The sequence below is a fragment of the Echinops telfairi genome, unplaced genomic scaffold, assembly GCF_000313985.2.
Source record: "Echinops telfairi isolate 266 unplaced genomic scaffold, ASM31398v2 ScPeMD7_31;HRSCAF=116, whole genome shotgun sequence".
NCBI classification, from domain to species: Eukaryota; Metazoa; Chordata; class Mammalia; order Afrosoricida; family Tenrecidae; genus Echinops; species Echinops telfairi.
This window is the reverse complement of record NW_022103928.1, coordinates 44188201-44203169: the sequence shown is the minus strand read 5'-3', so window position 1 is coordinate 44203169 and position 14969 is coordinate 44188201. Positions and strand designations below refer to the sequence as shown.

The 14969-nt window shown below is 37.2% G+C and overlaps 1 protein-coding gene across 1 annotated transcript in view; it reads right to left on the bottom strand.

Moving 5' to 3' along the window:
- Nucleotides 1-14969, bottom strand: part of KMT2C (lysine methyltransferase 2C) — a 270207-nt gene that overhangs the window by 5405 nt on the left and 249833 nt on the right. Inside the window, exons 52-57 of the mRNA XM_045289870.1 lie at nt 13013-14132; nt 11937-12073; nt 6379-6521; nt 5926-6094; nt 621-737; nt 60-133 (exon numbers count right to left, since the gene is read on the bottom strand). Coding sequence (XP_045145805.1) covers nt 60-133; nt 621-737; nt 5926-6094; nt 6379-6521; nt 11937-12073; nt 13013-14132 — 1760 coding nt within the window. The remainder of the gene's footprint in view (nt 1-59; nt 134-620; nt 738-5925; nt 6095-6378; nt 6522-11936; nt 12074-13012; nt 14133-14969) is intronic.

The following is a 14969-nucleotide window of genomic DNA, read 5'->3' as shown; positions in this document are numbered from 1 at the left end:
TACCATCGACTTTGCCAAACAAAGCCCTCTCGCTTCACCAGATTCCTTTCTGTTCTCACCTTGCAGGCCCTCCTGTAAGTGTGGCATCAATAACATGGTCATTATCCATGCGGAACATGTACACACCGCGGTTCTAGAAGAGAAAACATTTTTTTTCAACTTTCATTTAATCAGTCATCAGCATAGCTTCTCACATCCTCTTGAGGAAGACTAAGGAAGAACTGAAATGCACCTAGCATTTGCCCATCTCCTAACCACAGTTGGAGGTAGCCATGTCATGGCATAAGTGCAAAGCAATGAATCAAAGCTTGTTAACCAACAGGAGCAAAATCATACTACTTACCAAGTACACTGAGACGGGAGTAAAATGCAGCAGCCAGTCCTTATAGTCAGTGTGTTTAGGGTGAGCACACCCACCAAAAGACAGGCAGCAGCGCTAGCTGTGCAAACACAACAGCACCAACCAAAAACGACAGATGGAAAGAGACAACCGAAAAATACAGGAACATCCACATGTGGCCCTTGGTCAAACTTGGCCCCGCCTTTTGGGAGGCTTGGATGGCACGGGACAGAGGATGAATGTGGTGAGACATAAAGAGTCATATATATCAAATACCTACCTGAGACTCATAAAGTTTCTCTTTTCTATTTGCCACTTCATTTCGGATGATAGTCCCAATATATTCAATGACCATAGTGTGCTTCTCTATGTCTCTAGCAGCATATAGGCCCAGTCCCTGATTAAAAGAAGAAAAATGTATCCTTCTGTAAAAAACTCCAAATTATCTGACAATAAATCTGCATTTTCTCTTTCATAGAAAACTATTACCTTGAGTGGTATCTTGGGTCTTTTTTCCAAGTTTTATTTAAAGTTTTATGGGAATGAAATTATTTTTTTAAAATTAACTGTTTTAGCAACATATAATTCCTAACAATTCTGTGATTTAAACATGTTAAAAAGTTGTGAAATTACCACCACAGCTAATTTTAGAACATTTTTTGTCTTGTACTTATTATTAGCTCCCTATTCCCCTTAAATGGATCTGTTTTATTGAATATGCTATCCTCTAACCCAGTGGTTCTTAACGTTCCTAATGCCGCAACTCTTTCATACAGTTCATGTTGTGGTGACCCCCAACCATAAAATTATTTTCGTTGCTACTTCATCACTGTCATTTTGCTACTGCTATGAATTGAGCGACCCCTGTGAAAGGGTCGCCCACCCCCCAAAGGGGTCGCGACCCACAGGTTGAGAACCACTGCTCTTACCCTTAACTATGTAAAAGTCTTATTTCTTACAGCTCTCGCATCATTCTCTCCCCAATGTGTTTTTCAAGTCAGTCTCTTATATAGAGTGCATAGAGTCATCTCTGTGCACGGACACAACCAAAATAGTGATCTCTACATTTTTATAATAAGGTTATCCCATCTTCCAAAGAACTCCATGCTGAAGCCCTAGGGACTAAACAGGATCATGACCTCTGACAATTACTTCCTTTCACCATCAGTACAAAAAGTTTGGACATGGAAATAAAGTTAATAAAATAGAAACGGGGCTAATTAGAAGGTGCTATTAAAGTTCTATAAACTGGTTTTACTTTTGGCTAAGAGCAGATGCCAGGGCATAGAAAGAGAAATGTGCTAAGCTATTTTGTTCTAGTTATCTTGGAAACAAATGGAGTTCTGAGGAAGACAAAAATCCACCGCTCTAACCAAGATTCCAAAACACATGTACAGGAATTGGCGATGTGTGCTATCTAGTTTATGCATAGGTAAATTCTGTACTACAAGCACTATAGTTAAGTTTTTAGTAATACAAATTATGGAAAAGTGGCACACTGAAAAAATTAAGGGCAGGTTCCATGAAGAGAATTTGTATTTTCTTGTCCCGGTTTGTGTTTTCGCATTCTCTAAAACTGACCAGAAGGCAATGTTGGAGAAGCAAGGATGAGTACATCATGTGATTCCTGGGGTGGTTTTCCTAGATGCATGCTCCTTCCAAAACTACCTTAGAGCATATAACAGGGCAGAGGCGGAGAATGTCTGGCCCACGGGTCATGTGAGACCCACAAAATCATCAATACCAGCTAACAGTACACATCTCACCAAAGAGAAACAACAGTTCCAGCCATCACATAAGGAGTGAGTTAATAAAAGATTTGACCAGTATGGCCCACACTTGGTGCTATAATTATCCAAATGGCCCTTGGCAGGAAAACATTTCCCAGTCCTGTAGTAGGGGAAACTCAATGTCATAAGTTTAATGACACGACTAGAATTATCTTCTCCAAATTCTATCTATGCAGTTGGTCTCTTCAGTCCCAGATATGATTTGATGGCAAACAAACTAAATACTTGACAACCAGTTTTATATGTCAGCATATTCTGAAATGTAGATATAAGCATGGTATTTTATTCTTATCCAGAGTTTTTCTCAGCAGGAATAGTCTTAGAAAAGTGGCAAAGGGCACAGGAGGACTAAGCACTTCCAGTAGAGCTCTGGTTTGAACCACACTGGACCTGAAAACACTGTAATTTAGAGTCTGCTGGATGCCTACGTGTCAAATATGATCACCTCACCTAGAGATATACGGTACTCCTCACAGTGTGTGTAGCCCTTAACTACTGTTTTCTTTTTCAAAGATATTAAAAAAGAATTACAGCTTAACAAACCTGCCTGGCAGACAACTCAAATGTTGCTTTCTTTCCTGCCACTCTAAAGTCCTGCTGAACACAAGATTTTGAAAGAGTATATTAAAATATTAATTTTAATGAAATATAGACATCAGGAAGGTAGAAGAGTAAGGAAAATATTTTAAAGAGTTCAAAGGGGTAAGGAAAAGGGGCTTATAAAGTAGTCTGCTATGGGCCATGGGAGCAATCTTATTTTCAAACGATGGGAAATGTACGTAATTATTAGAGAAGGGGAAAGAAAAATAATCATTAATGGAAAAATACAAACCTTCTAATTAACAAGAAAAAAGGATAGATTAACAGTAATCTGATTAAAAATGCAAAATTAAGAAAAAGGAAAAATAATGTAAACCATTCCATGCTCATCAAGGGAAAACTGGGTGTAAAATGCAGCATTTAGTCCTTACAGTTGATGACCGTGGGCCAAGGGTGCCCACCAAAAACAGGCTGGAAGTTAAAAACAAAACCTAGCCATATGTAGTTTACACTTAAACCAAAGTTTTAAAACCCGCCAACTGATAATAAGATGAATGAAAAATCAGCATATCTTTATTTAATAGGGAAAGACTTGGGGTTTTCTAATAAATAAAACACATTAGTTGGCCCACTATTTATGGAAACAGATAACAAAGCAATTAGAGGCATTAACCATAGAAAATGTAGTAAATGAATCTGTTCTTTTAGAAATTGGATTAGTTTCTCTCACTATAAAATGGGATAAATTTCATATGGATTGGTGAGTTCAAAGTGGAAAAACAAATAAAACAAAAGAAAAATCCAAGTTAAAAATACAACAACAAAGATTGGCTTCCATTATAAACACAGAATGTGTAAATTTTAAAATTGATTCAAAATCCATGAGCAGTAATATTTAAAAAATGGAAAATTTGATTACACTAAAAACAAAGCAAATTTTTATCTGTGGGAAAACAATAAAAGCAAATTTAGGAGAAATGGCAAAGTATTTTCAACTTATCATTTAGCACAAAGGACTAATAGTCTTAATATTTAAAGAGGTCTAAAAGCAAAGGGAAAGACCAACCTGACAAGACTAGAAAAAGGAATAAGTAGTTTAAATAAAAATAAAAGTAATCAGATTTTTACTAGATAAGAATAAGCTCAGCCTTATTCCTAAGGCTCCTTAACAACCTGCAATATGCAGATGACACAACGTTGCTTGCTGAAAGCAAGGATGTGAAGCATTTACAGATAGTGATCAAAGATATAAATTATACCTCAATATAAAGAAACTAAAAATTCTCAAAACGGGACCAATAAACAATATCATGGTAAATGGGGGAAAGAATGAAATTGCTAAACATCTTATTTTGCTTGGATCTACAATCAAAACCCATGGAAGTAGCAGAGAAGAATTCAAATGACATCTTGCACTGGGCAAATGAAAGAGGGCTGTTACAGGAACAGCTGGTGACAATCTTGGAAAACAGTGGGAGAGAGGAGGTATGCCTGATTACCACCCCACAGGAGCCAGCAATAGGCTTATTCTGAATCTCCTTTTTCCTTTGAAGTTAGAAGAGGTTTGACACTACCAGATTACACAAAGACTATGATTGTTTTTGGGAAAAGGAAGATGCAAAAAAGTGCATACGATGAGATTCTACTTTTATATGTGAAAAAATATTTTTTTTAAATTAGTGTGGAAAATTATAGAGAATTTCTCTACATCATTAACATTATTACTCTAATGGAGAATGGAAAGGGCAAATGGAAAGAGTTGAGAAAACACACACACACAACAACTTTCAGAAACAGTTTAAAGTTAAAAAGGACAGATTGATCACAAGTAGTTAAGATTCCACTAAAATCACTGTAAAGGAATAAAAACAATGCTAAAGTATAGATATTAATATATCAGTGAGTGTCTACACTCACTCCTTACTTAGTGACATGGTTAGGTTCCAGAGATCAGGATATGTAATAATTTAATATTTGAAAACGAAGCCCTATTCATCAAAGCACAAATCACAGAAGATGATACGCCATTGTATAACTGCCAAAATGACATAACTACCAAGTTATACCATCACTTTGCGGTCAAAATATTGTGAATCATGACCCAGCCAAGTTGACACATAACCTTCATCATCATAGCAAGCACTAGTCTCACCTAGCACCTTGGTGTTCATTACTGCCACACATAACCTGCCAATGCACAAACTGATCAAATTTTAAAATTATTATTTCAATGAAAAATGTTGGATGATGAGACAATAAGAGAGAAGCAAGTGTACAGTATCTCGAAACACTTGGGACCGAAGAAGTTTGGTAAAGGAGAGCATTACAATGCTATCTGGGACATCCAAGGAGCTTTACATTTGGACATTTAGATCTGCAGCTCAATAAATATGAACCACAGTGTCCATTTAAATGCTTACTCTGTAGATGGCTTTACCTGCAACATCTTCCACAGGCCACCTGCCATGATTTCCTGAATATAAGGTATCGAAAAGGTAAATTCCCAAACTGGGGCAACCTTTTAAAATTGTTCAATGAAAATACTTTCTTTGTTCTTTCTCACTGAAGTTGTCAGACATCCCTCTGCAATTCAAGCATGTGGCAACGACAGTGCTCCCTGCTCTCCACAAGGTCATTCAGACGCAGTGATGTGGGTAGTCTGGGTCTGCTTTTCATTTGGGGAAGTAGAGTGCCACACTCCAAAGGCTAGACAGACACCCAGTAACTCAGGAATTATCAGCTAGGGAGGCTGATACATAGATGTATGCGTTAAAGAATGTGGCTTACTTCCTGAAGCCATGAAACTGTTTCAATGTACTTGGTAGCAACTAAGGATTTCTTGGTTCAAAAACTCACAGGGTTTTTTGGTTAGATAAAATGATGGAAACCATAAGACTATGGTCCTTAGTCACCCTTGAAGTCCGGAAATAAACTTACTGCCATGACTCCAATTATAGCCAAATAAAGATTGGTCTATAGAGGAGAAAAATAGTACTTAAGAGATATACACACCTTAGAGATTAAAAGGGCAGTCATTTGAGATCAAACGAATAAAAGATCAGAAAAAAAGGAAGAGATATGGAAACAGATAAAAAAAAAAGGAGAAATTGAGATAAGGGTAGGAAAGGCAATTAATGACATAAAACAAAATGTGAATGAATTGTTGAATGGAAATTAGATTTGTTTTCTAAAACTTCACCTAATTCACAATAAAAAGTAAAGAATCTTCTCTTCCCAAATGTACTGTGTCCTTACCTGAATTCGAGACCGGGCTAGATATACATTGGATTTCCATTCAGTCTTCATTTTCCTGTACTGAGAAGACTTGGAGTGGACAAACTGCTTACTATAAGGCGCATTCAGTTCTCCTGTGACCGTGCTCTGAAATGATTTTGAGGTGCTGGTGCTGTTTAAAGTGTGAGGCCTGTAGACAATGGCAGATCAAGAAAAAAAATAATACAAGGAAAACTGAAGATATCTCTGAATAGTGTCAAGCCAGGCTGATTCCGCTTACTGACAGAAACATACACCGTAAGCTATCTAGCAGAGACAACACAGCGCTTTCTCTGACTTAGTTGTGCACATACACAGCCAGAGACAACAGGGTTTGTAAGCAGCAGACAAATCAAGCACACAAAAAAAACCCAAAACAAAACACTAAAAGCCTAGAAACCCTGGGCTGTACTATGTGAAGTTAAAACAAAATACCTTAACACAAACCTCTTGACATGGGTACTCATTTTAGGTTCGGAACGGGCACAACCTGTGGGGTTGACAGCAAGGGGAAGTTCCATCAGAGGATTTCGGCCGTATCGGAAAGTATAGTTTTCACATGCTTCAACCCCAGGTAGCTGAAAAATAAGCAAAATGGACAGAAGTCAACAAATTTCACCAACACTATGGACAACATTGGGCTGGCTAATGGCAAAAATTTACCATTTTCCTTGGTAACAAGTACCTTTAATTCCTGCTTATGTTAATGCCATGAGCCTGTACTCAGATCTATTTAAGTATACAAATCAATTACAAAACGAAACTTAGTACCTTGGAAGACTTTCCTTGGGAAAAAAAAAATCAACTCATAAGCACAAGCAAACCAATGGCACATGACCATGCACCTTTTGGATTCGATCACTTCCACATGCATAAACATAGGGAGTATAGTAACTCACAATTCAGTTCTTTCATAAAGTTAATCCCTACTTTTAAATTTTTATTGGGAACTTTTAATATTTATAGCTAAAAGATTTATACACTATTCTTACACAACACTTTCTCATTTCTTATAATTTTCACTTTCAACAAGCGTTCCGTGATGACTTTACATGTTATTGTAATACTGGAGGTTATACTATCAATATTTCAAATGCCAGCAGACTCAGCCATGGTGGACAAGGTTCAGAAGGACCCGAAGATCTAGTTATTAAAAAAAAGTCGACCAATTGACCAGTGAAAAACTTATGAACAGTAGCAGCATGTTGTATGGTGCTGGAAGATAAATTCTTCCGCTTGGAAGACATTAAAATAACCCTAGAGAAGAGCTGCCTCTTCAAAGTAGAATTGACCTTAATGAATGACAGGAATGAAGCAACGCTGTTGGGATCTTCATTTGCTGATCTGTATGACTTGAAATAAAAAGAAACCACTGCAAATATCCATTAATAATCGGAGGATGGAATGTATAAAATATGATTCTAGGAAAATTGAGTGTCATCAAAAATGAAATGGAAAGTAGAAAGATAGATAGCCTAATGTATTAATGAGCTGAAGTGGACTGATACAGGCTACTTTGAATCAGACACTCCAATGGTCTACCATCCAGGGAATGGTATCACCCTCATGATCAAAAAGAGAAGCTCTCTTGTAGTACAATGCTGTCAGTGACGGGAAGATATTCATATGTCTACAACAAAGAACACAGACTACCTACCAACGAATAATAAAAAATGAAGTTATTGAAGACTACTACTGACTTCTGTAGTCTGAAATTCCATTAATATTTGCTAGTGATTGGAAAACTTGGAAATAAAGGAAAATGCACTCTTCATGATCGAAACCAAGGTGGAGATGACATAACAGAATTTTGCAAGACCAATAACTTCTCCTTTGCAAATACTTTACCTCCCCCCTAACAATATCAACAGTATCTAAATCCATAGACCTTATTAGATGGGACACACAAGAATCAAATGATGGAAAGAGATAAGGAGAAGCTCAATACTATCAGTAAGAGCAAGCACGAGCAGTTAACTTCGCCGAAAAGTTTTATAACAAGTGCTTGAGAGCCAAAAGATACCCTACCTGAATTTAGAGACCAAACAAGAACAGGTATGATACAATGAACACTAGTGATAGAAGAACAGACAATTTGTGGGATAATATCAAGGATCTCATACATAAGGAATATAAAAAGGGTTTCCTATTCTTATTAAAAGTTAGTCTTGGAAACTCACAAGGGGCAATTCTACCTTGCCCTATAAAGTCACTATGAGTCAGCAGACTTAATGGCAGTGAGTCAAAGAGACAGGAAAGAAAGAACAGACCAACATGGATGTCAGAATCGACTCATACTCTTGAATGTAGAATAGCTAAAGTGAACAGAATAAACAATGATGTAAAAGAACTCAGTAGATTTCAAAAAGCAACTTGAGAAAAAGCATTATATAAAATATGTAAAGACCAGGAGCTACAAAACCAAAAGGGAAGAACACATTGAGCATTTCTCAAGATGAAAGATAAAAGAACTAGAGAAAGATTCCAACTCTCGAGTTGCTAATATTAAAGGATTCTAAGGGCAACACTGTCACTCTGACGACGTAAGTGCACCTGGCCCAAGTTATGGTATTTTCAATTGCCTCAAATACATGTGAAAGATAGACAGTGAATAAATCAGACCTCAAAAGAATTTGAATTATAGTGTTGGCAAAGAATACTGAAATTAAAAAAACTTCCAAAATAACCTACAGACCTGTCTTGGAAGAAGTGTAGCCAGAACACTATTTAGAAGCAAGGATGATGAGATTCGGTCATGCGTACCACGGGCATGTTGTCATGAGAGATCCGTGTCTAGAGAAGGATGTCATGCTTGTAACAAAGACACAGTGGCTGCAACAATAGACTCAAAAGTTAAAAACAATTGTGAGGCTGGCCAAGGACTGACTTTTAATTTTGTGGTACACAGGGTCACTATGCATCAGAAAAATTTGATAGTACCTGAAAACAATGTGGGCAAGATATGGATGGCATAGTAAGCATCAAGGAAGATGAACAGAATATCCAGAGTCACTGTACCAAAAAGAATCAGTCACTACTCAAGTATTTAAAGAGGTAGTGTTAATAAAAAAACCAATGGTATTGAAGGAAGCAGCTTGAGCTGCACTGAAGGTGTTGGTGAAAATCCAGTTCTAGGAATTAATGGAATACCAATTGAGATGTTTCAACACACTACTGGATGTAATGCTGAAAATACTAATTTGCGTATGCCAAAAACAATGGAAGACTAGTTAACTGGAAGAGATCTATATTTGTGTCTATTTCAAAGAAAGGTGACCCAACAAAATGCGAAAATTAAAAACATTTATCATTGATATTACATGCAAGTATAATTGTCCTGAAGATACTTTAAAAATGGTTGGGGCAGTACATTGACAGGAACCACCAGAAATTCAAGCTGGATTCAGAACAGGATGCAGAAAAGTTATCACTGCTGATACCAGATGGATCTCAGCTAACAGCAGAGAATACCAGAAATTTGTTCATCTGTTTATAGATGATGCAAAGGCACCTAATAATGTGGATCATAAACAATACTGGATAACACTGCATAACAAATATTAGATAATACTGCAAAGGATGGGAATTCCAGAGTACTACTTAGTTGTGCTCATACAGAACCAGTACACACCCCAACAAGCAGTTGTTTCAACAGAGCAAGATGATACTGTATGATTTAGAAATAGCAAAGGTGTGCATCAAGGTTGAAGCCTTTGATCATACTTATTCAATTTGTATGCTAAGCAAACAATTTGAAAAACTGTACTATATTAAAAAGAATGCAGCATCAAGATTGAAGGAGTACTCTTAACAAGCTGTGATACAAAGATGATAAACACTAGCTACTGAAAGTGAAGAGCACTTGATGGGGATTAAAAAACTACAGTCTTCTGAATAGATGACAACTTAACATAAACAAAAATCCTTACAAATGGATCGATCAGCATCATCACAATATATGGAGAAAAGACTGATGTCAAGGATTTTGTCTTATATGAACCCACAATCATCACCCATAAAAGTATCAGTCAAGAAGTCAAACAATATTGAGAGTAGCCATACCAGAGGGTAAACGAATATGGGGGGAAAAAGGAGGGCATCGATCACAATGACCTACCTATAACGCCCTCCCAGGGGCCGGACAACAGAAAAGTGGGTATAGGGAGACATCAGTCAGTGTAAGACATGAAAAAATTATAACTTATAAATTATCAAGGGTTCATGGGGGGGTGGGATGAGAAGCTGATACCAAGGGCTCAAGCAGCAAGAAAATGTTTTGAAAATGATGATGGCAACAAATGTACAAATGTGCTTGACAAAATGGATGTATGGATGGATGTATGGATGGATGTATGGATTGCGATGAATTGTACAAAAGCCCAATAAAATGATTAAAAAGAAAAAAAGTCAAACAATGTATTGTATTGAATAAATCTGTTTCAAAAGACTTCTTAAAAATATTAAAAAGAAAAGATGTTGCTTTGAAGACTAAGATATGTGTTACCCAAGCCTTTGTGTTTTCAATTATCTTATATGACATGCAGAAGTAAGAATGAATAAGGACTGATGTATACTACTGATGTTTTTGAATTACACCAAAGACCAAACTCACTGCCATGCAGTCAATTCTGATTCATAGCAAGCCTGGAGGGGTGGTGGTGGCGGGGAATGTTTCTGAGACATTTCAGGGAGTAGAATGCCCAATCTTTGTCCCGTAGAGCCACTGGTGGTTTCGAACCACTGACCATGAGGATCAAGGCCCAATGTGTAACCACTGTACCACCTGGGTTGAATTACACACGGATTTTTAAAAGTTTGTAGAAAATTGAGATTTAAAGATGATGCAATTTTTTCATGAACTTTTTGAAGCTCCCTTGTATGAAGAATACTGAAAATACCATAGATTGCCAGAACAAACAAATGTGTCATGGAGGTAGTACAGTCAAAATGTTGAAGAGACCATCTCATGTACTATAGACTTTTCTTCAGGAGGGGTCAGTCCATGAAGAAGGACATCATGACTGATAAAATAGAGTGTGTGGAAAACAGGAAGATCATCAATGAGCTTAGCTGACACCTTGGTTACAGTAACAGGCTCAAACAGCAAAGATCGCAAAAATGATGCACGACCATGCTGTGCTTTGTTTGTTATGTTTACAGTCACTAAGGAGCTGAGGTGGACTGAGCAGTACCTAAAAACATCACTCTCAATGCCCTGGAGGTATAGGTAGCAGATCAAAGATTACTTGTAAAATAATTTATATTATTAAGGCTTTTTCCAGAATGTATTTCTGGTAAAATAAATAGAAAAGATTTCACCTAGGCAAAGCTATACTAAAGGAAATAATTACTAAAATAAATAATTATGCTAAAATCATTATAAGGCACATTATCTATTGGTTTTCTTTCAGTTTCTTCAAATAGAGCAATTATTTTTTTTATTCTTGGCAGCAATGCCTTATAATTATGAAATTTTCCAAAAATATTGTATGGATACAGTTAAGACCCACTGACAAATATGCTTGCAATCATTTAGGCAGAAAGTTGTGTTCCAGTACACCAACTGCATCCTAGTGACTACTTGCCTTGGGAAGAAAGCACCAGAGTCATCATACAGACCCAAGTATTGGGGAATGGGTACAAATGTGTGAAGTGCTACGAAATGTTGGGAAATAAAGAGGTTGACGAATACCCTCACCAGTTCAGCATATCCAGAAGATAAAACAAAACTGGTGTCCTTTACCCTCACTTGCTCTTAACCTTGAAGAGAACCTAAATTGTATTAGCTATGTTACCAAGTGAGCACTAGACACAGAATGTGGATTCCTAACTTTGCTTTCTTTCCAAGGGGCTGTATTTAATCCAGAGCAAATTCACTACTTGAACTGTGAATATTACTGTGAACGTAAGAAAATATGTAAAAGTGGTCACATAGAGAAAAAAGGATTTGTGCAACAAGAAAAAGTAATTCTAATTTCTTTTTGACCACTTACTGATTCAGCTATCCGTGCCACTGCAGAGACAGTTAATCCAAACAGATCCTCTCCTTTCAAATAAGTGGGGAAAAGCTGTAGCATCTCAGATTTTTTTCTCACACATGCCACAGGCTCTAAAATTTTATCCCAAACACCTATATATGGAGGGAAAAAAATTATGAGTTCTTGTTCTTAGCTAAGCAGAGAGAAAAATAATATGCAGTTTAAAAATATGAGAAAAGTAAAGAATCACAAAGATTTTAGCTTTCAAGTTAAACTTTTAAAGTAGTAATCAAATAAACCCGGTAGTGACTTTTTATTGAACCGCAGCAATTTCTTTAAAAGACCAAAAATTTTGAGAAGACAATGTTAAAGAATTAAAAATTCGGGGGAGGATGGGCAGTAAAGGGGAAGTGGACATCCCTGTAGATACTACTAACTGGAATAAACACTTTAAAATCTAATGTTATTGTTTCTTTATTTTCCCAAATAATGTATCCATAACTCAGTCACATTAAGCAATATTGTACAATTGCTACCACCCAATTTCAAAACATTCTTTTTTCCCACCAAATTTAAATTACAATGTGAAATTATTTGAGATTATCATTAGAACCTTTTCATATATAACTGATAAAAACTTCACACAAGCAGTCTCTTAGAACATTCTACCTTTTCTGTGTTAATAAAAGTGACTTTATAGGAGTAACTCTGGGAGTAAAAATTAAGTGTAACAGGCTTTACATGTGGTTCATGCCTGCTAGAACATGAGACTATGAAGAAGGGTCTTGTAGTACATGATGGGTGAGCTTTATACACAAGTCATTTTCATTTACTTGATAAATTCTACCTGTGAATATACACTGATATGACTGAACTAGAGTTCATCTTGACAATGTTTAGAAAATTATACAGCAAAGAAATCAAGGAACAATAATTCAAAGAAGTTCAGTCTTGCACGTGTAAATTAAAACTTCATACCTGTTATAAAATATAAAATGAATATGAAAAAAACATGGGATTATAGACACAGAACATTTATTCACCTAAGTCAGTAAGACCAGCTCTATGAAACGTAGAATGACTGTTCTCACCTTTAGGTGAAGTGTCACATAAGATTAGATCTTCATGGCCTTGCTCCACAATCCTGATCACAAACACCGGATGCCCGTCTTTCTCCTCAATGGAACATATGTAACGACAGCGCCGGTTGGCATAGCGTGTGCTCCAGTACAACCGACTGGCTTCATAACCCACAGGGTAGAGTGCTTTAGGAGAATGAAATGCTTGCATCTGCTGTGGGAGCAACTGGCCAATCGTGTGGAAGATGAGGCTTCCGACACGAAAGGTGTGGTCACGCTCTCCTCGCTGCACAATGCTAGCAATCTGCCGCACTTCATCACGCTGAACATAGACCCGCCTGAAAACTGCAAAGTAACTTAATTCCTGCTCGTGAATTCCCTTTGGTTTGTGCATGGGACAAAGCATTGTTTTGTCCTTAAAAAACATGCATTGTGCTTTAATGGCGCAAGTAAAGTGGTAAATGTTGGTGCATCGAAATCTGTGACACCCACTGGTGGCACCCATTTTATGGCAGAAGACACATTTCATTTGCAGGCCTCTCCTCAGTGCTAGCTCCACGTTGATTAAGGCACCAGCCTGGGTCTCATAGACCTCTGTGGACCACAGTGCACAATTCAAATGGACCCACAGATCTAAGTCAAGGTTAAGCAACCTTGCCGGTCCATCTGTCAACCCATCACCTTCTTCATGACAAAAGCAACATTTCCTGTAGTCTTTGGGCACAGGATCAGGTTTAAGGGAAGTCCCCAATTTCTGTAGAAATTCATCAATTTCATCCTCACAAGGTGGCTTGAATGTTCCTTTGGGGATGACAATATGGATACTCCATTTCTTCCACTTCATTCCTCTCCACTTTTTATTTAAAGGCTTATAGTCATCAAATGTACCTTGTACAGTTCTTAGTCGGGGTTTTAACTTGACTGTTACCTTGAGTTCATCTGGCTTTGCCTCTACTTTGGCTGCTTCAAAAGCAGGAGGGAAAGTGATTGGAGGTGATGTAGGAGGAGATAGTCTTTCCTGAAGTTGTGGGAGACAATGTACATCTAAGGTGGAGATGTTGTTACTGTACTGATGGAATGCTTTGGAAGACGCTTCTTTTATAGGTGATTGTGGTAACAGAGGAATGGATTCCTAGGCAATAGAAAGAAATCATTAAAAAAAAATAGTAATTCACAGGGCTTAAAAGCAATTCCCGTTAAAGAAGCCAAGCAATCCTAATGACTTAACAGGGCAGTACAGCTTAAGGAAAAAGATCAATAAATGAATGCTAAGGTTTCATGCACAGACGTCAATGCTAACATCGGAGATGTATGGGTGTTGAAAACACTGGCCAAAGAAAGACAACTATGGGTAGATCTTTCCCAAGCCTTTAAAAAAAATCATTTTATTGGGGGCTCTTAAAACATTTCATATAACAATTGTTTCTAGTATATTTGTACATGTGTTGCCATCATCATTTTCTAAACATTTACCTCTTACTTGAGTCCTCGTGACCCCATGATAACTTATAAATTATTATTGTTTTCATGTCTTACACTGACCGCTGTCTACCTTCTCCCACGTTTCTGATGTTCATCCCCTGGGGGGTGGGGGTTATGCATTGCTCATTGTGATGGGTGGTTCCCCCTTTCTCCCCTCCCCGTCTTTCCCCAGCCTTTTATAGAAAGCTAGAACCTGAGAGAACATTCTGCTCTCACACCTTCCTGGATACCTCCTATTCTAACTGTAGAAAAAGTCAGAAAAATCCATGCTGTCAAAGGAGAGAGTTACTTGAATTTATACAATGGAAAATTGTTGTTTTAAAAAACAACAAACAAATAAATTAAGAATTTCAGAACCAAAAAACTCCTGTAAGGTAATTGGCACTCTCTGAAATTCCTGTCCAGTAATCTTGGCTCAATCAATCACAATAAATGTGAGACAGGAGGAGTCCTCTATCTGTAAACAAGTCATATTTAAAGTTCTTCA